This window comes from Salarias fasciatus, chromosome 13, assembly GCF_902148845.1.
Source record: "Salarias fasciatus chromosome 13, fSalaFa1.1, whole genome shotgun sequence".
Lineage (NCBI taxonomy): Eukaryota > Metazoa > Chordata > Actinopteri > Blenniiformes > Blenniidae > Salarias > Salarias fasciatus.
The window spans coordinates 11,229,408-11,254,161 of record NC_043757.1 but is presented as its reverse complement, the minus strand read 5'-3'; the positions used below and the strand labels follow the sequence as shown (position 1 = coordinate 11,254,161).

The following is a 24,754-nucleotide window of genomic DNA, read 5'->3' as shown; positions in this document are numbered from 1 at the left end:
GAAAACATACTTCGAACATTCTTTCACTGCATTTCCTTATAATCTCATGACTCATCTTAGCTCTCACCAATAGAGGGCGACAGATGTCTTCTACATTAGCACTCCTCTCTCTTTGCCCTCAATTCCTGTGGACATGCTTGGTCCACTGCTAAAGGAGATTTGCATTATATTCAGTTATTTTATAAAAACATAGCTTTATGTTGTGTTTCAGTCTTTTTGAATTTGTGAGCATAATGAGGATTTAATTCTTTCTACTTTTCCTTCATGGAATTAGACAGATGATAGATAATTCATCCCCGTGGGGGAATTCTATTAAAGAGAGGACAGTATTGCTTCACTCCTGTGGCTGTGAGAGTTGTTATACGCTCATAGACTTATATGTGGGGAAAATAGTAGTTGTGTGTATTTCAGGATTCTTTGACATACTCAAGCTCACATCAGTACTATTCCAACTCACTAACATAATGTTAATAAAGGTCTATATTTCTTTTGAAAAGTTCCTTTGCTAAAGAGACTTTAGTGAGTATTTTCAAATGGCATGTGTTTGAACCTGACAGTAGTACCGGGTGGGTGGGGTACGCCGTTTTAAACACCGGTTACCAAAGAGTCTGTGGAATAACTTACTGTCGACGTGCTTTTTTTTCACTAAAGATATTTTGAGACTAAATTCAATCTCGCTGCTCGGTGGTGAGGCTTATTATCAGAGCCTGCCGGGACATGTCAACACAACAGAAGCACGTGGTGACACCTGCACCCTCTTTTTTCCATGACAGTTAATTTTTTTTTATGGAATGAGGTTTTTGCAAGCGATCTAGACCTATAATTACATGCTACAATGACAACTTGCTTAATGCAACTTGCATACAAAGTGAAATTATGGACCGTAATCTGCGAGAAAGTGAAGTTCTCCAATACTGTGTGTCATAATGCGTGAAATTTCACTAACTCCTAATGCTAACCTGTGCTTCAGTACATACAAGTACTACAAAAACATTAAGTTTTGATGTAATATCATACCCAAACTTGAACAAGATGAAGGAAAACTAATCTTATCTTCCACTGGCAGGTCTTACTGTGGGGTTTGTTGCCCTCCTGTTGAAACATGTGATGTTTGACACTTCCTGTCAGTACTGATGTCTCAGATATGCTCATGCTGTTGTGCTGAATCTACTGTTGACCCTCTTCTGAAGGTAATGTCTCTGTGGTTTCACTCTTTGGAAGGTCATCCTTTGGACCCAGGTTGGACCCTCTGGCGCGTCTATTTTGGCCCGCAAGCCGTATGTCTGACTCCCTGATCGCCGGTGCAAACGCTCCGAAGCCCAAACGGATACATAAGTGACAGTTTGTATCATTGAGAAAAACGTGAAACATAACAGAAACAACCTGTGGGGAGTGAAAAGTTGGATACTTTGTTGTCTCGGTGCCCCTGCTTATGCCCTGTGACGTCGACGGCAGCGCAACCATTTTGGTATTTATTCTAATGAGCATGGCTCACCGACCAATGGCAGCCCGGCTCAGATAATCCTCGACCAATCAGGAGGCGACGTTGTGACTCACCAAATAAGGAGAGACAGCACCAAATAAGGAAACGTTGTATCTCTTTATAAGGAGGGAAGTAGTTCCTCGGTTTTGATATCGCTCCGCTGTCGCGCACCGCGCTTTAAATTTAAGTATATTTCTGCTCTTCGAAGACATTAAAAGAGAGAGATTTAAATAGAAGTTTAAAAAAGCAATAATGTATCTTCCTAAAACCAGCCATATTTGTGTTATTTTAGCTACACAATGCGGACTATGTCACACGGCGTAGCAACATGGCGGGCGCTGTTCGCGTTTTCCTTTTTGAGAAAGTGCTCGGAGTTTTGGAAATAGAGGAGGAGGGTGAACCAAACTGATCCGGGGTTGAAGGGTCCTGGGGGCAGCATCACTTTCCAAAGTTTGTCTCGGTAATTTCCTGGAGTCTCCAAACCTGCAACCGGCCTGGTTTGTTTACATTCTGTGACCCAGGCGTGTATGCGTTTTCCCAGCCACTCACGGTACAGCCCGCCGCTGCTCCTTTGGCTCCGGTAAATATAATGTTACAGAGCCAGGTCGGATCGGCACCATCTGGAAACGGGTCAGCTTCAGGCAGAGGTACCATCGGACTCGTCTCTGGGATTGTGGGCAGCGGGATCCGTCCCGTTTTAGTCAGAGCAGGGCAAGCTTTACCGGGGAACAGCGACTGCACCGGTGCTTCGGGGCGACTCGGGGAGAGAGACGCCGTCGGGATGCTGGGAGCTAATGGTCCAGGCGGTCCGAGGGGCGTCAGACCGGGGAACGGGACCGGGGTGAACCCCCTGCAGACCGCCGTCCAGGGCAACATGGTGGGGCTGAACACGGGAGTCGTGCTGCCCCACGGAGCCCGCTTCGACACCGAGCGGGAATGCGCTCCTCTGTGCAGCGGCTCGGATAATGACTCGGACTCCGGAGACGATGAAGACCCAGTGGGTTCACTCGGGGACAGCAGGAGAGGGGTGAAGCGGGAGAGAGGCGAGATGGAGGCTGCGGTGGCGGGCCAGGAGGTGGGAGTTCCCCCCGGAGGGTACGGCATGGTGCCCGGAGGGGTCGCCGGGGCAAAGCCGGGAAAGAAGACACGTGGACGCGTTAAGATAAAGATGGAGTTTATTGACAACAAGCTGAGGCGGTACACTACTTTCAGCAAGAGGAAGACTGGCATCATGAAGAAGGTGAGTCAGAGGATGCATGTGAACGCCATCCAGGTGCAGAAACACTTCTTCACCTGACAGCAGCACAGATACGATGCATCCATCCAACTATTCATGCTTCTAACATCAAAACCATCACAATAGAGGGGAATGGGGTAGCTGCAACATAACTTGGAATGTGTTGAATAAGTGAGTTTAGCACAGTTTAGTCCGTAACCCCATTAGTATCAATACAGAAAAAGATGAAGCCAGTGTGGCACTAAGTGACTCAGTGGATGTGAGGAAGTCTGAGCATTCATGACAGGCTATGAGCTTTAAATAGGCTTTGAGCAAATGACAGGTCTATTTCTGACCATGCTCACCCCCAACTATCACACGCACACACATACACACTCACACTCTTGCATGCAGATTTCCAATAAACTGTCGCAATCATTCATGTGCACATCCACCTTACACCTTCCTGCTCCTGAGTGAAGGGCCTGCAACTATTGCAAGTAGTTCCCCATCACAGCCCTGGGTGCACAGGCTGTTCTCTGTGTCACTGTGAAAGCAGGGCTTTGCTTACAGGCTGCAGCCATGTGGTGGTGAGCAGCAGTGGGCCTGTATGTGCCAACAGCTGACTAAACCCCAGGGAAACGCATCAGAGGACGGTCAAAGAGCACTCAAACAGAAGCCAGAAGCTGAGGGACTGTCTGTGCATGCATTATGGCACTATAGCTTGTAATACACACACACTCAACCTTGGATAAATTGCCTTGGTTTCAGTTTTGTTAGTTGAGCCGGGCACACGAGTAGGCAACATTAAAGATGACAGGACATGCTGTATGGCTGCTCTAATTGCCCCATTGTTGTCTGCTGACCACAAAGCAGTATTTCTCTGAAAATTTACAACTTCCCCACAACACCACTGCCATAACGAGGCTTTGCTGTGTGGCATTTGGCATCAAGTCTTCTGAAGTTCATTATTTGGAGATGAGACCAGCCATTGACCACAAGTACAGCCATTATTGGGCTGTTGGCTTTGCCACTTTTCATTGTGACTTTAAGCACTTGTGAGCTATGTTTTATTGTAATCCAAGAGTTTTGTGTTGTCCCTGAAACGCCTGCTATGTGTCCTGTGCTGCATTTCTTTTCTACGTATCTCAGACTGTTGTCGTGGAAACTGAGGTGTCTTTATGTAGGCTCTTGGCAACGTGAACACTATTTGACACACTGTGGGGATGGAGAGCTTTGAAAATGTTGCCCACACTATGCCAGCCATCGCAGAAATTGACAGGTGGGTGGAGTGGGAAGATTCATAGTAGACTGGTCTCAAACTGGTTTCTCAGATGCACCCAGTTTCATCTCGAAGGATGAAGCAAGCACAGAAACACGGGCCTGTTAGTTCACCTCGTACATCTGTTGTGGATGGTGTGGCTGTAAACACTGGATTGGTACAAATCGTTACCTCTGTGTGAGGTGTAAGATTACTCATTTAATACTTGTGGTTCCATTATGGGGGCCTGAAAGCAGCATGTTTCCATTTCTTGTTCTTGCTGTGGCTGCAAACAGCGGGCTGTTAATAGCAGACATTTCTGACTTGTCACAGCAGGAGAAGCACAGGTGTTGGAAATAACGTTCACTATGCCCTCGTATGTTTAGGTGCTCCAGAAAACGGCACAAATCTATGATTCAAGACTCAGTTAATTGTCATTCTATATGCAGACACCAGCTTGTATGCTTAGTGCGATAATGTTTCTTTGCTGTCAACCGTAAGTCATAAGTGTTGAAGAGGAGGAGGCAGCATCCTCAGGGAATTCAGGGTCTTGATGAGCTGACTGGAATGCAGCCAATGTTTAATTAATGTCACTATTTACTTCCTTGCTGAGATGTCTTTTTCTTTTCTTTTTTTCAGCAGTCATTGATTGATGGTTTGATAAAAAGAATTATTATTTAGCAGCTGTTTGTATTATAATGATCGAGTCTTCAACTTCTCAGTTTTGAAATATGAATTTAATTTCTTTTAATGTTGACATTATCAATTTTTTTTTTATTTGGAACTTCACATTTAAAGCTGTAAAACTGGACATTTGACACTGTTATAAATGTAAAGACTGTCAAAGCAGTGTGTGATTTTGGTTCATAAATCTAAAACATTTCATTACAGCACAAACAAAGCAGTATACGCACAGCAAGTTAATGCATCAGAGCATCAAACTGATGCATTTCTCTTTAATATGAGCCAAACATAATTCAAGCTGGACCATGTTCATACTTTACACAGCTCATTCTAACTCCACCCACTACGTTGTCAGTAAACCTTGATTGGTCCATAATAATTTCTTGATTTGCTATGGATCAAACAAGTCATAAAATGAACAAGCAAAGGAAGAAATGTGAATTTTGAAGAAAACAGGTGACTGTGGTTAACATTGTGTGATCTTGTGAGTCTGCCTCTCTCTTTGTGGAATGTATATGTTCTCCCTCTGCTGATTTATGAAGTATAATTTGATTAATATGCTTTGTAGGAGTGAGGGAGTGATCTGAGGGTAGCGGTGTGGCCTCGTGACCAAAGAAAATCTAGGCTTGAAGTCAGAACTGTTGTGTAAAATGTGCACGTTCTGGATGTTCCACATGCTTGTTGGGTTAATTGATGAGTCCAAATTGGCTGTGTGACTCTATTTGCCCAGTGATGCATTGTTGACCTGACCGGGTCAGTGTCAACTCGAAAAGGCCTGCTACCCCAGTTATGACTTATTCTCCAATAATAATAGAATTTGCATGAATAAGCTCATGTTGATAGCCTTGCTTCATCTGATTATTTGCAAATCTCATACATCTAGCTTTCCATCTGATGTGTGACACATATCTGACTGCATTTCAGGCAGCCTCGTGTTGACCTTTTATTTTGCCTTTATGCAAAACCATAATGCAGAACGTCACCAGATTATGATGGGGCGCTCCTTCTGAGGAGTTGAACCAGCATAGTTCATAAAGGAGTGTTTTTCTGTGAAAGAGTTGAAATGCTTCAGCCCACAGTTGTTTGTTGACCTTCACTTCAGGACTGAAGGCCTTTAGTCAATCCAGCAGATGCTTCTCAGGCACGTTAACCTTTATCATGAGTACGCTTGGCAACAGTGGACCAACAATAAACAGTACAGATGCTGGGAAAAATATGATACCAAGCCTGGCTGCCTTGTTTTTGTTTTGAATTTAATTGCACAGCCACATATGCATTCAGCTGTCTGACTGTATCTTATTCTTCTTTGCTGGTTCTGATAAATAGGGTTGACTGAAGTGTTGTGCGGCTGAGGAACCAATTAGAGTCGGCGAAAACACCAGCGGCATCACACACCCCCTGCAGTCATAAATATTTATGTGAAAATCAGCAGAGCAAGGAAACTTATTAAAGCATTGTGTAGGTCTATTTTGTGCTGCCAAACGGCGCACTTAAGTTGACAAATTAGTCCTTTTTCTGTCTTGGATGTTGGCCAGACATGAGGCTCTGTTGTTAGATTCTCTGTTGCTGGCATCTGAGCTAATCAAGGGAGATGGCAGTGGGAGAGAATGACAGCGGCGGCGTCGTGCATGCGTATGACTGCATTAGCACTTGCTGAGGCAAGAGATTACAGGTCGTTACTACACACACACAAAAAGTTTGAAGTGCTCAGGTAAAACAAGTAGGCGCTGCAGTCATCATTAGCCTTTATGTTCCGCTTCGCCATCTTATTACACACAAAAGGCAATTATACTGTCGGTTTCAGCTAGCGCGCGTTCAGATAGTGACAAACGGGCGATAATGCCCATGTAATGAACGCGCCGCTGAAGAAGAGAAAGTAGACTTCTGCAAACATGTGGTTTTATACCCGCTCAATAAAAATGCTTTAATTTGAATTTGATTCATCTCCTCCTCTTTGCTCTGATAGTCTCTCTCTCTCTCTCTCTCTCTCTTTCTTGCTCACAATGGCACATCTGTCAGCAAGCTCCAGCTCTACTGCGTTCGCCAAGGTGATGGTAATGGCACTGTGCCTTCACAGCACCTGAAGCATCCTCCACGTAACTGATGACTCATTAGATAAAGAGTCTTTCTCAGGAGTTCACTCGGAGTGCAGCATCGGGGTGCATTTGGTCGTGTGTGTGTGTGTGTGTGTGTCCTGAACACAGTCAAATCTCCCCTTCACATGAGCCAGTTTTGAATGTAAGCATCTGCAGGCTGGTTAAAGGATGACGAAGCAGCAGCCTCACGTTTCACAGCTTCCTCGGCACGTTACAAACAATTCCTGTTGTCCGCCATCAATTCCACGTTACTACTACCCACCCCTGTGCTAATAGAAACCAGGCCTTCACTGCAATCAGTCTCTCAACTATATCACACTCTCTATTCTGGGAGCCTTATCTCATGTTATTTTGGTTTCATTTGTGCTATACGTCAGACTTCTCTGCAGGAGTATTTATAGTCCTGCGCTTCCTTGACTTTTTTCCACAGATTCATGTTTGGAATCTTCTTATATTCTCTCCCCTGTTGAGATTAATTTGTGCGTGATGTGAAGGTAATCCAAGCCCTAATTTGGTGAACTATATCTTTTTGATGTTGATTTCTCTCCTGGCTCTCGGCCCCCGTTCTTTCTCGGTCAGATGCTTACATTTTGTTTTTCATCTTTGCCAGGCCTATGAACTCTCCACCCTGACGGGAACGCAGGTTCTGCTGCTCGTGGCCAGCGAAACGGGTCACGTCTACACGTTTGCCACCCGCAAACTCCAGCCCATGATCACCAGCGAAACGGGCAAAGCCCTGATCCAGACATGCCTGAACTCTCCGGACTCGCCGCCACGTTCTGACCCGTCCACTGACCAGCGCATGAGCGCCACCGGCTTCGAGGAGACGGACCTCACCTACCAGGTGTCGGAGTCGGAGAGCATGGGCGACACAAAGGTGAGGAGACACTTATGTGGTGTGCTGTGGGTTCACGTTGGTAAACACTTAGCAGGAAGCTGAAGAAATCTGAAACTGATTGTAGTCTGTACCTGTACCTGCAGTACGACTCCCCAGAGATCAACAACATCGATACTTAAGCGCAAGTCTTTGTGACTCACTGTCTATCTCCTCTGTAATGGACACATGTATTGCAGTGTGAACTCAAAAAGAACAAATAGAGCATCATTAATGGGTACAGTGGGAAATCTCTCCAGAAAAGGCCCTGCACAGGAGGAGGAGAACAGATAAATCTACACGCAGCTGTGGAAAATAATCTTTGTCCTAATGTAAACACAGCGGTGAACTCTTGCCTGTTGCACGGAAGGCCTCTGGTGTGGGCTCATGGTTTGATTCCTGAGCACCAAACCATTTTTTCATTAAACCAGAGAAGACGTCCAGTAGTCCTTCAAAGCATTGCAGATTGACAGGAGATGAGATATGGAGAATCGTGCTTCTTCACCGAAGGGAGATTTCTACACTTTACCTTTGTGACCTCTTATCCAGGAAAGCCTTGTAACGCTGCGGAAGATAAATCACTGCAGGTCTGGGCTGTGTTAGGAGGAGAAACATACTGCCTGCTATATGCAGGGCTTCGCTGCTTAGGTCTGATTATAGGATGGGGCAGTCTTGGGATATATCAGAATAGCACACATTTTCTGCACTAATACGAACTGTTTGATAATCATGACAGAAAATAAGCATGAAAACAACCATGAAACGTTCTGTGATTGAGTTGCTCGGTCGGCCTTTGCTCATCCCTGATGAAAAGCTGCACACTGGGTCTTTTGTCTCTCTCGCCACAGCACCGCGAGCGCCCTTCGAAAGTTTAAGGTTGAGCAATAAATGTATCAGCAGCCAGACACGCTTGGCTGTCCACACACCTTTTGTGCAATCACGTGCCCGAAGCTGAGATTCCCCGCGCTGTTTGCACAGCTTAAGCATGCCTCTTTGAAGACGCACACTTCCAGGCCTGTTTGCCCGCATGCTGTTTTTACAGGGCGAGAACGAACACCCACCACTCACTGTCAGGGATGAGAGCTCAACCTTTGCATGTTAAGCCACTCTCATGCCCGTTCTGCTCATTGATAAAAATTAGATTCTGCCTCTGTTGCCATATATGGTATGGTTTCCCTGCCTGCACTCTTGGCTGAGGCCCCTCACATTCCTTATAAGCTGCAGCTGTCTTTGGAGTCCTGTGATCCCCCCCCCACCACCCCAACCACCACCACCACCACCACCACCACCACCAGCCCCCCACCCCCACCTCTCTGATACGGACTGAAGGTATGGATGTAGATATGAGTGTGCAGAGTGGAAACATTTGTGCAATACTTCTCATCCTGTTTCACTTTACCTTGAAGTCTATTTAGGTGTTTCGCGGTGACACCGTGACCTCTGATTCCACCCGCTCTGCAGCCATGAGCCTGCATGAACTCTGGCAGCCCAGCAAAGGGGAAACACAAGAAATGATCCCAGTGCAATCCACGTCAATGTTATGGTTCGTGCGCGGCAGGTGGATTCAGAGCCCTCCATTTCTGAGGAATCACACCCATTACACGTTTGCCGTGCGAACTTCGGCAGCATCTGAGCGCCATTCATCACGAGTGTGTAGTGTCAGGCACACAGTCCGAGCTAGTCTAAACAACTCGGGGTTTGAGATGGCTAGTTGGAGGGAAAGGTTTAGAGAAGCAGAGGAGAAGAGCTGAGGCAGTAATGTGATTTCTGCGCATTGAATCACGAGGGTTGAAACAACAATGCTGTAGTTTTGCACAGGTAAAATGTGCAGTCAACAGTTGGTGAAAAAAAATTACACAGAATTACACACATTAGTTGATGGTTCTTACTTAAGATTAGCTCAATCATTGGAATGGAAACTCAGCTGAGAATCACCAAGAAGATGGTTTCTAGGAAATTTCCTAGAAACTCCAATTGGACGGTTTTACCCAACTTAGAAATAGTTTATCATGTAAACTCCAGGAAAGAGCACGAGGAGTGGTGATATAGCACTTTTCCCATTAACGCTAGCTCTGCCCTATCGGCAGCAATCATAGATGATAATCTGATGAAATTTCCTGAGCACTCATTACAAAAGATCATGAGTGTCTCTTAGGCCTCTTTTTTTTAACTCCTTACAAACAATTATATAAAATGAATTGTAAGTCTCACCCTCTTAATCTGCATAACAGCACTGATTTGTTCTTCCGATGCTTTTCTTTGCACAACTTTATGCTCCCGATGTTTGATAGAAGAGAAGCTGGCAAGTGATTCGCTTGCATCACCAGAGGCATCATTATTACTTGTCACAGGAGTGAGTGCACCGGTGCAGGCAAGCGCTCCATAGTGCCATGCCAGCGCTTCTCAGTCAGGGGAAAAAAAAAAAAATAACACTGTGAGGTTGGGGATCCTTTAAGGTGCTGGTAAGTGGATTTTGTTACCATTGAACACAGCCAAGCGTAATGTTTCCAGGCAGAAAAGCAATCAAATGTATTTCCCAGCTGCTGCGTTTTTAATATTGCGTGTCAAGTGCCGGTACAGCCGGGTTGATTATTACATTTCATCTGTTTAGAATATTGATATTGAAGCCGCGGTTTTAGTTGGTCCTTGTGAATAGCAGCCCAACAGAGCCATTCTCCTCTCTCAGTTGGAGATTATGCATACATTAGCGTTTAAAGAAACAATAATTTAAACAATTTCTCTCAACATAGTTTCATCCTTACATCTGACTGGACCCATCCATCAGTAGCTGGTCTGCCATTTATCTTTGTCTCCGACTTTCGTTGCGGTCAAACATGGCAGCTGCTCTGGAAACTAGTGCTTGAAGCATTCCCTGAGACGTCACCCGGCGCAGAATCGGTTTATTGTCCCTTAGAGAGTCTTTTCATTTGAGCCAACGATAAGACTTAAAGTGTGCGACCCATGCTATGTGTGGGAAATCCTCATTTTTCTTGTGCTGTCGCTCAGTTTACACACGTAAAACCAAAAACTGATTGCAAGGCGATCAAGACTGTCCCCTGTGGACTGCTGAAAGGTATTCTGGGAATTGTAATGGCTGCTGTAAAAGTGAATCGGGTAGGTTGAAGGAAAAAAGGGACAACAAGATTTGAGTTTCCCATTGTGTCTTTCTGTATCTCAATCAAAGTTGTTGGGTTGTTTGTGGCCAATAATAAATGTGCCCGGCTGTACAGATGTTTTTATGCTTTTCGGGTTATTTTTGGAGAGGGGAGAGAAAATCCCACAACTCACGACTGCTTAGCGGGCCTATCTTAGAGCTGAAGACTCAGTATCACAGTCTTGTCTGGTTTTCCCCTTCCCCTCTCCCCCTCGCTCCATCACCCTTTCTGCTCCGGCTGACTGTATCATTGTTGTTGCAATCCTGGAGATTTTTATTAGCCGCGCTGCTCATTAGCCCAGATCACTCTGGCTTTGCCGACGCGGCCGTCAAACAGCGGAAAACGTCCAGACCGAGGCCGGCGTCCCAATCCACACAGCAGGTTTCTAACTGCTCCACTTGTAGCTCATCTATAACTGCGTGTTGGAAGTGTTTAGACGGGGGGGGGGAGGGAAAGCAACGTTATGTCACCCACCCAGCCCCCCCCTTCCACCCCCTTATTTTACAGCAAGCAACTGGACAGGTCAGCCGCCATTGGCTGCACCTCCTCCACTTGGGCTGCCTTGCCTTTTTTAGCAGTCCCAAATGGAGCTGCGAATTCCATGTTGCTGGCAGGGTGACAGACTTGGAGATGGGAGCCAGCAAATGGGAGATTAGACGAGGGCCAGCCACCAGCGAGCTGCACAATGGGCTCTCCGAGCAGCACCGGACCGGCCTGCCAGTTGTCACCTTCAATTTGGAGTGATTAATCCTTCATGAATAGAGAATCATTTGTGTCCTTCTCTTTTTAATTGCTCTCTCATTTCCTTCTCCTTTTTAAGACGGGTTCCTTGTCTGTCGTCTGAGAGCATTGGGAGCGGAACAAAGGTTTCTATATTTTTACCCTATATAGAAGCCTTTGTCTTTTCTCAATTTTTAAAGCAACTTATTGGTGAAAACTTTAAACAAACTACAATGAAATGTCTTGGCTGTGGTCTCTTGTGGATAGAGCTTATTGAATTCACTCCAGTTTTCCCACGTACATTGGGATTTCCCATGTTTACAGTTGCTTATAGGAGGGCCAAATAGTCTGATGCTGGGATCTCTGAGTTGCGGAGTGAAATAATGTCCCCGTCTAGTAAAATGGATTGCATGGCCAGTTGTGGAGGGCGCTCTCAGTAGCTCCAAGGATTCATTGCTTATTCCAGAGGACTCAGCTTTCCACTCTTGCAACTATAAATTGTTACTTCATTTTATGCTTTCTGGTACCTCATTATACTAAGTGGAGTCTTTACTCAGGTCAAGATCTGGTTAGTTTTTTGGTTTTTTTTTCCCCGAAGTGTTGCAATAGTAAAGCTAATTATGAATCTAATTAAGATACATTTAAAAAATCAAGCTAATGGTACTTTGGGAATCTTGGTTATTAAACGATCAACCCAACTGTTATTAATGTGTAAATTCTTCCCTTTGTTCTCCTGAAGCCAGTACAAATTTTCTGCTCAGACTTTAGCACCCTTAAAATATGTTGGACCTCCTTCACTCAGTTATTTCAATAAAATCCAGTGTACTTTGGGGAAACGGTTCTTATCAAATAGCAAGTTAGCAACACTATACTGTATATTATACGGTGAAACACAGTACAGATGCAAGCACTGTTGGCGTAAACAGCGACACGTTAAAATGTTTGCATAACATTTTGTCGGGTAAAGGCACGGTTTGTCCTGAGATCTCAGCCGGGTGAACCCGCTAATTGTAAACCCCCCCCCCCCCCCCCCGGCTGCAGAGTGACCCACTCAATGTGTTTACTTGATACTTGGTTGGCAGCTGTTTGAACAGCAGACATGATAAATATAAATGTTTGAACGGCTCAATAACATCTTCCAAACATCATCATGATGAAGCCGGGATGAGGGGAACTTCCGCTCATCGACGGGCATGAGGAGGTTTGTAGCTACAGGAACATGATCTGACCTTTGTTTACTTCGCTGTGTTTGTTTGCCGCGCTGATGATGCAACAGATGGCATTTCTTCTCTCCTCCCCGTGTTGTATAAGCTGCGGTGTCATGAGTGTGTCTTCCTGGTTTGTACGCTGGTGTAAAAACACATATTTGTTTTTTTGTTTTTGCCAAATTCTGGCCCTCCAACTTGAAAACTTCTCCTGACAGTTAAAGTTAATGGTTTGTATTTTTGTCATTTTCAAATCCCCAGTTTGAATTCGCGTCTTGAGTCATTGAGCAGCAGCTCTGAGTGAAGCTGACGAAGCGAGCCAGATCATTGTTTGTACTTCTTCTCAAATAAAGTTGACTCAATACACTTATCACCTGAAGCTCCTGCTTTTTTTTTTTCCATTACGCTTTGAATTCAAGAGGTCACCTTGTTTGGATTACTTCACTAAAACTATTCGACAACGACTTCAATTCATCAACTTTACTGAAACACACACTCATGCAGGCAGTGACTCTTTTACACTGTTGAATAGACGTGAAAATAAATGTAACGTTCAAAAAAACGTTCTACATCACGTTAAAACAAGAGTTGCCTTTATGCTTCATTATTATGCTGTTATTCATAAAGATATGTCAAGGTTTCAGTCGAGATGCCTCCTTCCTGGTGTGGAGTTGATGAAAGCTGGTGTGGAAGTGGTAGTTTTCAGCTCACACATTAAAAGAAGTGACGCCTTAATAAAAACTGTGGTAACACTTTACTTGAAGCCCCCCTGCATAACACATTATAAGTACATTCATAAAGCATTATAATGCCATTATAACATGTGTAGCTATAGTTATAAACATTCATAGATGATCACAATGCCAGGACCAAACCCTAACCCTAACCCTAACCCCAACTCTAACCTTAATCCTATGCTGTATACTGCTGTATAGTGAGTTATAAAGCATTGTGATCATGTATTAGTGTTTATAACTACTTATAATGTGTTATAAAGAGGGGCTTCAAGTAAAGTGTTACCAAAACTGTTTTAAAGAGTGGAAATCTATTGCCGTTTCCATTTTTACTAATCAAGATTAGACTAAATCCATGTGTAAATGCGTAGGAACAGCAGCAGGCGATGGACAGGACTTAAGGAGGAAGTGACAGCACCGAGACTTGGGCTTAATCTCACTTCTGCGATGAAAGAACGCATTACAGCACCGTGGCCTATGTTTACTATGCACTGCTGTAACTCTGAAATGAAAGCCAGCACCGTTTATAGATTCCCCCCCCCCCCAGCCCCAACAGGAGACACATGGAGTTGGTCAAACAAAGCAGTAGGTCACAGAGATAGCTGCAGACCGGTTACCACACAGGTTGAAACCAACACGACCACACCGCGTCGCGTACTAGAAAGTCAAGCTCGCGGGACCCCGGAGCCGAGGTTCACGCCTCCGGTGGGGAATGGCACCGTCGACATCCAACGTCTCGGCCTGCCGCAGAAAATGAGACGTCTTGTGTCGTCCTCAGTGCCGGGAGCCGCCTGGTGTCGGCTGGCGGCTGCCTTTACGTGTGGCTTACTGGAAAGGGTTAATTCCTCCGCAGAGGTGCTCAAGTTTCCCCCCAGCTGTCTGTGCCCTCAGCTGTTTGTGCCGTCGGACCCTCTCCTGTCCCCTGTCCCGAACCTCACACCGGTCTGACTCTGCTCGGCCCACGCTGAGCACGCAGCGCGCTGCGGTGCTGTCAGAGGTCAAACAATCATTGGTTTTTCTTGAAATACTTCACATCTCCAATTTGTGCATTCTTGTAGTGGCTGATGTAATCTTCTAGGTGAGTTATAGTGAACAGTAATTGGACTGAGGCGGCGGTGACAGCCGCGTCTCGCTCTGTCAGCAGTCGCTCTGAGATAAGTCTGATGGCAATTGCAGCAAATTGCATTGTGTGAATTTATTCAGCTTTCTTTTTTTTGGGTTAAAAGGGCAGGACAACTGTGAATGCCGTGCGAGGCCCTCCCCCTTCGGCTTTCCAGCTGCTGTTTAACTAAAGAGGTAAAGGACCTTGGACTGTCAGAGCCCCTCGGTAACAGCCTGCAACGAGCTCCAGCAGCTCTGCTCTGTCATGGGGCGCTTTGGGGTTTCTTATGATCCGGGTCAGCTTGTATAAGACGGCACCTGCTCATCCATATGTACCCGGTGCGGTCCAGGTGACCTCGCCGTGGCATTCTCTATGTAATCAACCACTGAGGTTATTAATCCAGAGAAAAAGTTAAAACGTGAAATCCTTGCAGAGTCATAACCGCAGACCAAAACAACCACTAACGTGCGTGTAGACATGCAGCACGGCCGCAGGTGAGCCTGCTCTTACAGTAGCTCCTTTTCCATATTTGTCCGGTGGTGTGTGGCTGTAAGTCCTTATCAGCAGAGTCCACGTTAGATCCTCCACCTCTCACCCATGTAATCAGTCACATATAAAAACCAATAGTGCTTTGCTAAGGCAAGTTGAACTTGCCTGTGTCTACATGGTCTCCTCATTACCGTTGCTTCTTTTATATCTTCTTCTTGTTAAAGGATCAACACTTCACTCATGTACTTGCTCAGGAAGAATGAGCTTGTCTGGTGTGAATTTGCTTTCTGGCACTGAGCTTGCACTATTGACGTGTCTCTTTTGTATTGCTCCGGGGGGGCGTTATCTCTGATACACTGAAAACTCCCAATAGAGTTGAGCATTTAATGACAAGAGACAGTCACTGAATAATTAACAATATCAGACAGGAACATGGACTTGCTTATAAGTGAGTGAGAGGTAACTCATCTGAAATGATTTCTAAGCGAATGATCATGTTCAGATGCTTGAAGAAGCTTGACATATTCGACTCGTGGTCATCCATGTGACAACAGGACTTTGTAAATCTCCTAACAAAGGGCTCGGCGTGAGTATTTCCTTGATGTATTTTGATTTCAACTTTACTTCACTTCATGGCCTGAAGGAAAAATAATAAGATGAATGGCAGGAAAGCCGATCCCTAGTGAACCACCAGTGCTCACAGTGTGTGTGTCACATGGCTGCACATGCCCTGAGCGGAGATCTGTGCTCAAGAGGACCCTCACTGCATGTCATTCCCCTGCTCCCTCGCCCCTCATTTCCTGTCACTGTTGAACGAAAGTCCCATGAATCTGCCATTTCATTTTTGCACATTCATACGATTTCAAAACGCCATACTTCTCAACATCCTTATAAAAATAGTTCAAAATGAAAATTTGCACTTCAGTTTGAAGTCTACTGCATCTTTGATATTCAAGATATTATTTATTGTTACATTAAAAGAAAATCTTAAAACTAAATCTCACGATGGAGTGACTTTATTGGGGTTTTTTTTATTATTTTTGTAGTGTCACTTTGCTTGCTTCATTTCTGTTGAAATACCTGGAGATTTTATTTCTCATTATCTTTGAACTGCTAATAAAGTATATCAGGGAATAGCAGGGGAAAATCGGGGTACTTCACTTCAATGCACGGTGGGAACTGGGTGACTACAATATGTCCATGCTGCTTCTTCCGCACTCGTACGCAGCTCGGAAACGAGGCTGCGGTGGCGATGTGCAACAGGGTCTGATCCACGTTGGACCAGCTGGGGTGAAACGGCCGCTTTTCTGATTCATCCTTTGAAGCTCCCTTCTCCTGTTTGACGTGTCTGTGTGTCCGTGTTCATCCACCTGGAATGAAAGCGTCGGAATAATGCGGCGCCGCGATAACCACCACGGTGTAGCCCTCCTCCCTCTCTGCCATTAGGGATCATTATTATCATGTGATGGAGCATTTTCTGTGTGTGTGTGTGTGTGTGTGTGTGTGTGTGTTGAATCTGGCACGTTGGGCTCAGATGTGCTTCATCGTGCAGCCCACTCACGACACATCCCGCTCAATGGATGACCACATCGGTGTGTGTTGCATTGCTACATCTCTCTGCCTTTGATCCTAACTTTACGTGAGTCTCTCTCTCTCTCTCTGTCTCTCTCTCTCTCTCTGTGATTTCTGTTTTTTTTTTTTTTTTCTTCGCAGAGACGTCGTGGTACATGGTCATCCAGTTGTCATAGTAACTCCACAAAATAACATGACTTAGATAAACAGCATTTTTGTTCCTTTTCATTCGAGTAGCATTGAGGAGTGGCTCCTTTTTAATTGCACTGAAACAGATGGAGCTGATTCAGAGAGGCTGCGTAGTCATGTATCCTATATGTTTTCATCTCACTGTGGGAGAATACTTTAACTGGCTTTAATATGTCTTTCTATTAGTTTTGAGTCTTATTCATTGTGGTTTTACTGGAGAGGCAGCTTATTGCTCTGCCTCCCACTTGAGCGAGCGAGATTGTTGTGGGAAACTCTCCCTGCACCACTTTGTATTTTACATATGGATGCAATTAGAGGGGTCCCTGCCTGCGTCTCTACCTTGTTTATGTCGTTTGCCCCGTGACTATTAAAACCCCCTCTGGTTTCTGTCGGCCATCCATTGATCCCTGAAATACAGCAAGAATTAAAGGCTTCCCCTCCCACCTCGCCTGTGCTCGGCAGCACAAAGAGGTAGAGCCCCATTAATGGTGTTGTTTGAGGTGTCGTCTTTTCAATCCGGTGTTACTTTTTGCATTGGCTGGATTTGGTGTTTATTAGACGAGTCCTCCGTTTTGAATTCGGGCTCCTGAAATGAGTGCTGTGCTGATTTTAATGTGGGTGTTAAAAGCGAGAAAACAAAGCCGGTAAATGAAATGAGAATCTTTTCACAAACTGTCTTTTTGTCAATTGTGTGGCGGAGCAGATTGGAAAAAGCCAGAGGCAGTCTAATGAAAGTGACTCTTGTGTTGCATTCTGGGAATTGTAGGCTCAAGTGTTTTGAGAACTTGCTGGGGTCTGATATTTGGTATCAACAGACGTGAGAAATAACTAAGTCTTAAGACTGAGTTTGCACCACGTGTGTATCTGCAACACGCTTTTTGATTTCATCCCTGATCTGAAAACACAAATATCTGTTTTTTTTCACACTACTTTATCGCTCCTCTTTCCAGTTCCTGCCCTCCCGTCTCACAGACTTTGCTTTCTCCCTCAGGATACGCTGAAGCCCACCTTCACAGTTGCCAGCCTACCGGGCACCACCAGCAGCTCCCCGTCCACAGTGCCCACCACCTCCACCACCATGCAGGTGAGCAGCGGCCCCTCGTTCCCCATCACCAACTACCTGGCCCCCGTCTCGGCCAACAGCAACGTCAGCGCCAACGGGACCGTCCTGAAGACGGCCGGCGCCTCCACGGGGGTCATGCAGCTGCCCAGCGGCTTCACCTTCATGCCCGGTACGTATACATGTTCAGCAGCTCAACGTCTGGAATCCCAACACTTTGTCTTGACCTCGTCTTTTAGATTTCAGACTCTCCTGCCGGTCTTTGTGCTCGGACGCCGCCGCCGCCGCTCCGTCGAGCTTATTAGCTGATTAGAATTTGAATGGCGCGGCGCCATGACCCCGGCCGCCGTCTCGGTGCGGTCGTGCCTCTCCTCTCCGAGCTGTTTACATCACACAACAGCTCTTCATCGCCCATCACCGACACTCAGCGCCCTTGGGTTTTGACAAAGCCCCCGGTATCCAGGGGAGCCACGTCTGTTGGCAACTGGCCCTGCCTTTGATTGTCACTTGGGGACAGGAATAATTAGGTGAGAGGGGCACGATGGAGCTGGCAACGAGGGCTGATGAACAAGGCCAATAATTAGTCATGAATATTCAGTACAGGATGGGTGGCGTTGCTGAATTTATAATGGAGGTGTCGTCGGCGGAGTGGGAGCCTCGTGACAGACCCGTCCTGAACTAGACATGACCCTTCATTAAGACACACCGGGGATCTGAGTCAGCCAGGATCTGTTTAGGGATCCTCTTAAGTGTTTTTAGATCGGCTTTCCAAGTTATTATTCATTATACACTCATTGTTGGGGGGGGTGGATGGAAAATGGAGAGACGTCTGTTTCTCAGAGATACTGGTTTGTAGTTTTCATGAACGCAAATCATCACAATTCCAATTAAGCTTGATAATAAATCAGATTATCAGAGCTTCAAGACGCACACGTGTGAGTCTGCTTTTTCCTTAATACATCTACCGGAGCTGCAAAGTCCAACAATAAGATCTAAACACAGCAGTTCCTCACCGAGCAGACGGCACAGACTCTCACTGACACAGACTAAATCTGAGGGCTGTTAGACATTGACCTGCTGACTCAGGCAGACTTCACCGCGACGCTTGTCGTTTTATCACAAATGTTGGTGTCATAAAGCTGATCAGACCTGCCAGCTCAACGGCGCTGTGTTTTCTTGGTACCGTCGGTGTGAAGCGTCGTGCCGTTGCTGGTCGTCTTCGGGGGACAGACACACGATGCCCACTAATGACTCCTGTATGTCACTGTGACTGGCAGGTGAAGGACAGCCAGACACTACCCTGCTCCCCTCGCTCCAGCCTTCTCGCTCCTCTCTCTCTCTCTTCCTCTCTCTCTCTCTCCTCTTCGCCACCTGTCTGGCACATAGCAGCAGCGCCAGGTGGAACAACACACACACACACACACACACACACTCCCACACTGAAACCTCCCCGCTCGACAGCTTGAGAGGGGTCTGCCCACCCCGCCGCAGCAACTGTCTCCAGAGCGCACGAGCAAATGTCGAGCGCGTTACTCCAGAGTCAGGTTCAAAAAGAAAGTATCGGAGTATCTGCCACTTGTTCAGGAACGATTTAGGCGAGATAAAATTGAAACAAGCTGTGCAGCTTCGCAGGTTCACGGATTCATTTTTGCATCTCCTAAAATAAGTTGCCAAACTTCCCCCTGAACCCATTCAGATGCGACTGTCTGCAGACTGTATGTATGTCTGTGGCATTGTGAGACGGCTACGCTTCCCCAGGCAGCCAGACTTTCCCCTCCACCCACCGCTTGCTCGTAATAACCCCTCAATCCCCTCTTTCTGCTTTCCACTCCTCATTTCTTCCTTTCTAGATTTTCTCCCAGTGTATTTTTATTTGCTTACTTTGCTCCGCCAGCTGAGAGCCGCCTAACAGTATCTCATTGTTTCTTCACTGATAACAAATAACTATTATGTAATATTCTGTTCTATTTGGGTGTTTGCGCGTTGCTGTCAGCCCTTAAAAATCAAGGAAGCATAGCAGTCGTGAATTTATAGACTCAAACGTAGTTTCTTTTTAATTCCTGTGAAGTGAAACTGCTTTTTTTTGCAGCAGATCAGGTTTTTATGTAGATGTTTGTGATTTGTATCCTCGAGTAACTCCAAGCGAAGGTGGACCGGTGGGATGATACTTTCAAACTGTGCTGTCCTTTCAGATTTAGACTGATCCCCGTGTGTGTGTGTGTGTGTGTGTGTGTTTGTGTGTGTGCGTGTGTCCTGCAGCAGGCACTCCTCTCCCCCCCGGCACCCCCACCATTCCTCTGAGCCAGCTGCAGCAGCACTCCCTGGCCCTCCAGGGGCAGCATGGTCAGGCCCTGGCCGCCGCCCCGCAGCCACAGCAGGGACAGCAGGCTGTCTTCCGCTTCCCTGCTGCTGTCTCCCTCACAGGTGACCTGCTCTGCATGCTGCACGCCGCCTGCCTCCACTAATCGCCATCTTAATGAGGAAGCTGCTGCCGCTCCTGCTAACGCTACCTTTTTCTGTGGTGACTGACCGAACGCTCCTCATAGGATGACCTCTTCTCTCTGAGCTTAATAGTACTAATTCCCACCCCCCGACCACCTCCATACTCCCGCTGCAGTCCCCCCGGGCCAGTGCTTGAAGTGCCTTATTGTTGTGTCTTCACGCCGTGTGTGTGTGCCTCCAGGTGCCGGAGTTCCCCAGCAGCTCCAGGCGATCCAGGTCCATCCCAACGCTCAGTCCACCTCCAACAGCGATAGCAGCCCCGAGATCTCCCACACCTCCACCAACTCCACCGGTAGGTCACTCTCGCACGTCTTCCTGCTGGTTCACGTATCTCTCAACGCCCACCCGGTTTGTGGATTTCCCTTGAGGACCAGCTCCAGTTGAAAGAGTGATGCAACAGATGGTGGAGGGAGACTATTAGAATATAACGGAATAAAGTCATGAAAATACAGTATTTTAGAATTCAGAGCAACATGAATACTTGAGGGTTTTTCAGTGGCCCTCCTGCGTGTCCTACATAGACTCCCATCCATCCCCGCTCTGCCCCACAGACGACCCAATCGCCTCTGAGAGGCCGCTGACCTCTTTGATTCCTGATGCGCTAAAACATCAGTCATGCCAGACTCAATCAGCACCCCAGCTCTGCCCTAGATTCTAGAAACAGTCCAGATCTGGTTTTGTTTTGCAAGACCAAAGCAGAAAGTGTTGGACAGTAAGGATGCCTTATATTTTCACTGTAGGCACAGTGTTTTTATGTCAAAGAGTGGAGAAACGGTGTCACACACACATCACACAGCAGGACTCCATTTAGACGGACATAAAGTGCCACCTGCTGGCCGTCGCCTGTACTCGCCTCTTGCCCTCGGTGTGACGTGCTCTGTCCTCCCTCCCTCCCTCCCTCCCTCTCTGGATGTCCTTCCAGCAACAGTAAGTCTCCCGGCAACCATTGTCACTTCGTCAGTGCCGACGTCCGTGGCGGGCCACATGATGTACCCCAGCCCCCACACCGTCATGTACGCCTCCACGCCGGCGCTGGCCGACGGGAGCCTGGCCGTGCTCAACGCCTTCTCCCAGGGCACGTCGGCCATGCAGGTGTCCCACGCGCAGGCACAGGACACGGGTAAGACAGGCAGAGGGCCCTTTCACGCCGTTCGCGAGCGAGCCAACGCCGCGAGGCTGGTTAAACGGGCGGGTGTGTGTCTCCCCAGGTGCCGTCCCTCAGGTGTTCCTCACGGCACCTCCAGGCACGGTGCAGATCCCCGTCTCGGCAGTGCAGCTACACCCAGTACGGCAAGATCTGCATTTTACAAGTGAAACTCTCATATTCCCTCTGCAACCAGCATGCCACGTGACTGCACTGAATGCATCCTAACAGCACCGGCGCGCGGGCCGCGGGCGTCTCCTCACCCGAGCGGAAGCTCAGCCAGCATGGCGTTGTCATCTGACACAAAAAAAAAAAAAAATACACACTTGGTAGTCGACAGAATCAAACGCCACCGTAGCTGTGCATGTAAATCCACACCGCATAAAGAAAACGGTTGATTACTTTGAGAAGTGAAGCCAGGCGGTTTTGTTTTTGGTGCCTTCACGTTAATCGGCGGAGGCAGGTAACCCGCGCGAGAGAGAAAACATCAGCATCTGTTGCAGCCTGACACCGCCCGGCGAGCAAATGCGGCAGCTTCTCCATCTGCGGCGGGGGCTGAGTGCTGTGATGACTTGACGCGATCGGCCGCCCCCTGACGCCGCTGCCTTGCTTTTCCAGATGGTGATTGGCCAGCAGTCGAGCGGCAGCAGCAGTAACCTGACGGAGCTCCAGGTGGTCAACCTCGACGCCGCACAGAGCTCCAAGAGCGACTGACAGACGGCTGGAGCTGTTTAAGACAGACCCAGGGACACACACACACTCACACACACATACACAACACACACACACTCACACAGACATCTCTATTTATTGATGCCTTCCGACAGTTTCACATCACACTTCTGAATGTGATTTCAAAGTACACACAGACACAGTCAAGGGCATATGTGTGGCCGACTCTTATACAGTATGTTTTGGTATATAAATATATATAAATATCTATATATATTCGACAAATGCCTAGGAGATATATCACTATATCAATCATTGGAAGCTATTTTTTATGCTGTTAGATGGTGTTATTTTTCTGCGTGTGCGTGTTTTTGTTTCTCTTGAAAATATATAACTACACACACACACACACACACACACACACATATACATACATACACACACACACACTGCGAGGTGCCACAGCTTCACACCAGCCAAAGAGACATTTGTGTGTCTGAATGTTCCAGTGTGAGCAATTTGTGCACTGTGTGTGTGTGTGCGTGACGCGCATATCTGGGGTTTATAAAAAGGGTGGGAAGGTGCTTATTGACCTTTAAAAATAATCATTTAAAAAAAAAAGAAGTGACGGGGTTGGGGGGGGCATTTGGAAAATGTACATAATTTTATAAAAAAAGCTTGTGTTTTAAAGCCTGGATTAGTTTGTGCGACGGCATGTAGTTGTTTTTTACGTAGTGGTTTTGTATGTACATGAAAATGATTTGCATAGAGAAGATGGAATTATTTCCATGTATATGTAAATGAACTGAAAATACCATCACATCTTGAAATACTGTTAATGCTGTTCACTACACGACGGAAAAGGAACGCTGGATGTTTTGCTTTTTTTCTTTCTCTCTCCTTTGGTTGTGACATTTGCAAAACTGTTGCTCTCATTAAATACTGACAGCATAACGTCGGCCACGTTGTTTATTGGAATTTAAGATTGGATTAGGAAGAATCTTAACGTTCACACTTTATTCTAATAATTTTCCTTTAAAGAGAGGCCATGTACATTTTAAATCATACCACTTTTGTCCAGTGCGGGGCAGTGTTGAGTCTCTCTTGTCTGTCCCTCAGCTGCCTGTCGGGAATCGGGCTCAGAGGTCCAGAGTTGAAGAATCATGAGTTTGATGCTCGGCCGAACACGTTTGCACATTTCTAATGGCGATCCTGTGCGGCACACAACATACACACAACCTGTGTGGTTTTCCTGCAGTTTTACGAGCCGACTCAAGGCTCCGCCTAGTGGTGCAAGCTCGAACTGCAAATCAAAACATGCACCTTGGATATACTGCAAAACTAGGTTAATAAACCAGCAGCACTTCAAGGTTAATTAACAATACTGGCACCCTGCGAGGCTTCGGTTTGTGCTGCAGGGTTTTTTACTGAAGCACTTTGTTGTGAAAATCTGAAGAAGCAAAGTGAGAAAGCTGGTATGTGGAACAACACTGGCGTCCAGGCGAACGGGACACAAGACTGACTCAACACTTTGACCCATCTCAAACTGAAGTGGCCTAGAGGAGATTTGACCTGGAGAATACTCAGTGTGTGCCGGTTATGCTGTCACAGTGACGAGTCAATGTAACTTCAACGTACGTGGTAAGAGTCGGCTCAGCAGTTGATGATCACTTGGTTTCTCATGACGAATTTTTTTTTTGTTGTCTTTTTTTTTTTTTGGAGGGAGGGGGGATAAAGTCCAGATGTGACAATCTGAAAAGATTTTGTTTCTGCAATCGAGAATTTCGACATCTAGTTCCTTTAACGTTCGCCAGTAAATATCCCGGCTGCGGTTGCAGCTCGTTTCCTCAAAGAGAAGCAACTTCAGACTCATTGGAATTTCTTAAAGCGTGCCAAGTTGAATCTTCTGTAAACCTGCTGATCAGCCTGCGTCACGACACTGACGATGCTGAGTCGGTGCATCCGATGCACACTTGACACTGTAAAGACTCGGTAATCGATGCATTTTTAGCATATCGCCTAGTGGAAGCACTCAGTAGGTGGAGTGCAGGCCCAGTGCTGCAGACATGAGTGTATTTCTAAGGGTCTCTTAATTTGAGGTGCTTTACAATGTTAATCCAGCCCTTCAGAAGGGTGAAACCCTCGTCTCAGCACGTACCTCAACAATCAATGAGTTATTGGACTGAGAGCCTTCTTTCTGCACCATAGTGCCTCGTTTTTTTTGTTTTTTAAATCTGAATCGGTGCGAAGCGAGGGAGTTGTAGGATTGCCTTCTTTCCAAGCCCGCCTCACATGACTTTGGACCTGTCACACGCTCCCCTGGCAGAGGGATTCCTCACTCGTTTCCACAGAATCGGCTGGATGACCGAGCTCGGCCAGAGAGAACCTGCCGGAGGAGAGAAGTTCCCACGCCGCTCGAGTCGTCCAGCGGCTCTGTTTGTGTAGGGAAAGAAGAAAAATTACAGCCATTCACATCACACGAGTTTTACTTTGAAAAGGGGGGGGGGGGGGGGGGGGGGGGGGGGGGGGGGGGGGGGGGGTTTATCGAGTGGAATTTGTGGTTTGTCACTTTGTCACTGAGAGAAAATGGTTATTT

General features: G+C 46.6%; 1 protein-coding gene across 4 annotated transcripts; it reads left to right on the top strand.

Moving 5' to 3' along the window:
- Positions 1-1,620: 1,620 nt before the first annotated feature.
- Positions 1,621-24,656, top strand: srfb (serum response factor b). Of its 4 annotated transcripts, none has more exons than XM_030107306.1 (8): positions 1,621-2,723; positions 7,351-7,617; positions 17,772-18,012; positions 20,100-20,264; positions 20,524-20,634; positions 21,265-21,462; positions 21,551-21,627; positions 22,105-24,656. In XM_030107306.1, exons 1-8 carry the CDS (start codon positions 2,073-2,075, stop codon positions 22,198-22,200), a joined length of 1,806 nt encoding a protein of 601 aa, XP_029963166.1. In that variant the 5' UTR covers positions 1,621-2,072; the 3' UTR covers positions 22,201-24,656. The 4 variants fall into 4 exon arrangements, with proteins under 4 accessions (XP_029963166.1, XP_029963167.1, XP_029963168.1 ...); XM_030107307.1 differs by having other exon boundaries at positions 21,551-21,652; XM_030107308.1 differs by lacking the exon at positions 20,100-20,264.
- Positions 24,657-24,754: the final 98 nt, after the last annotated feature.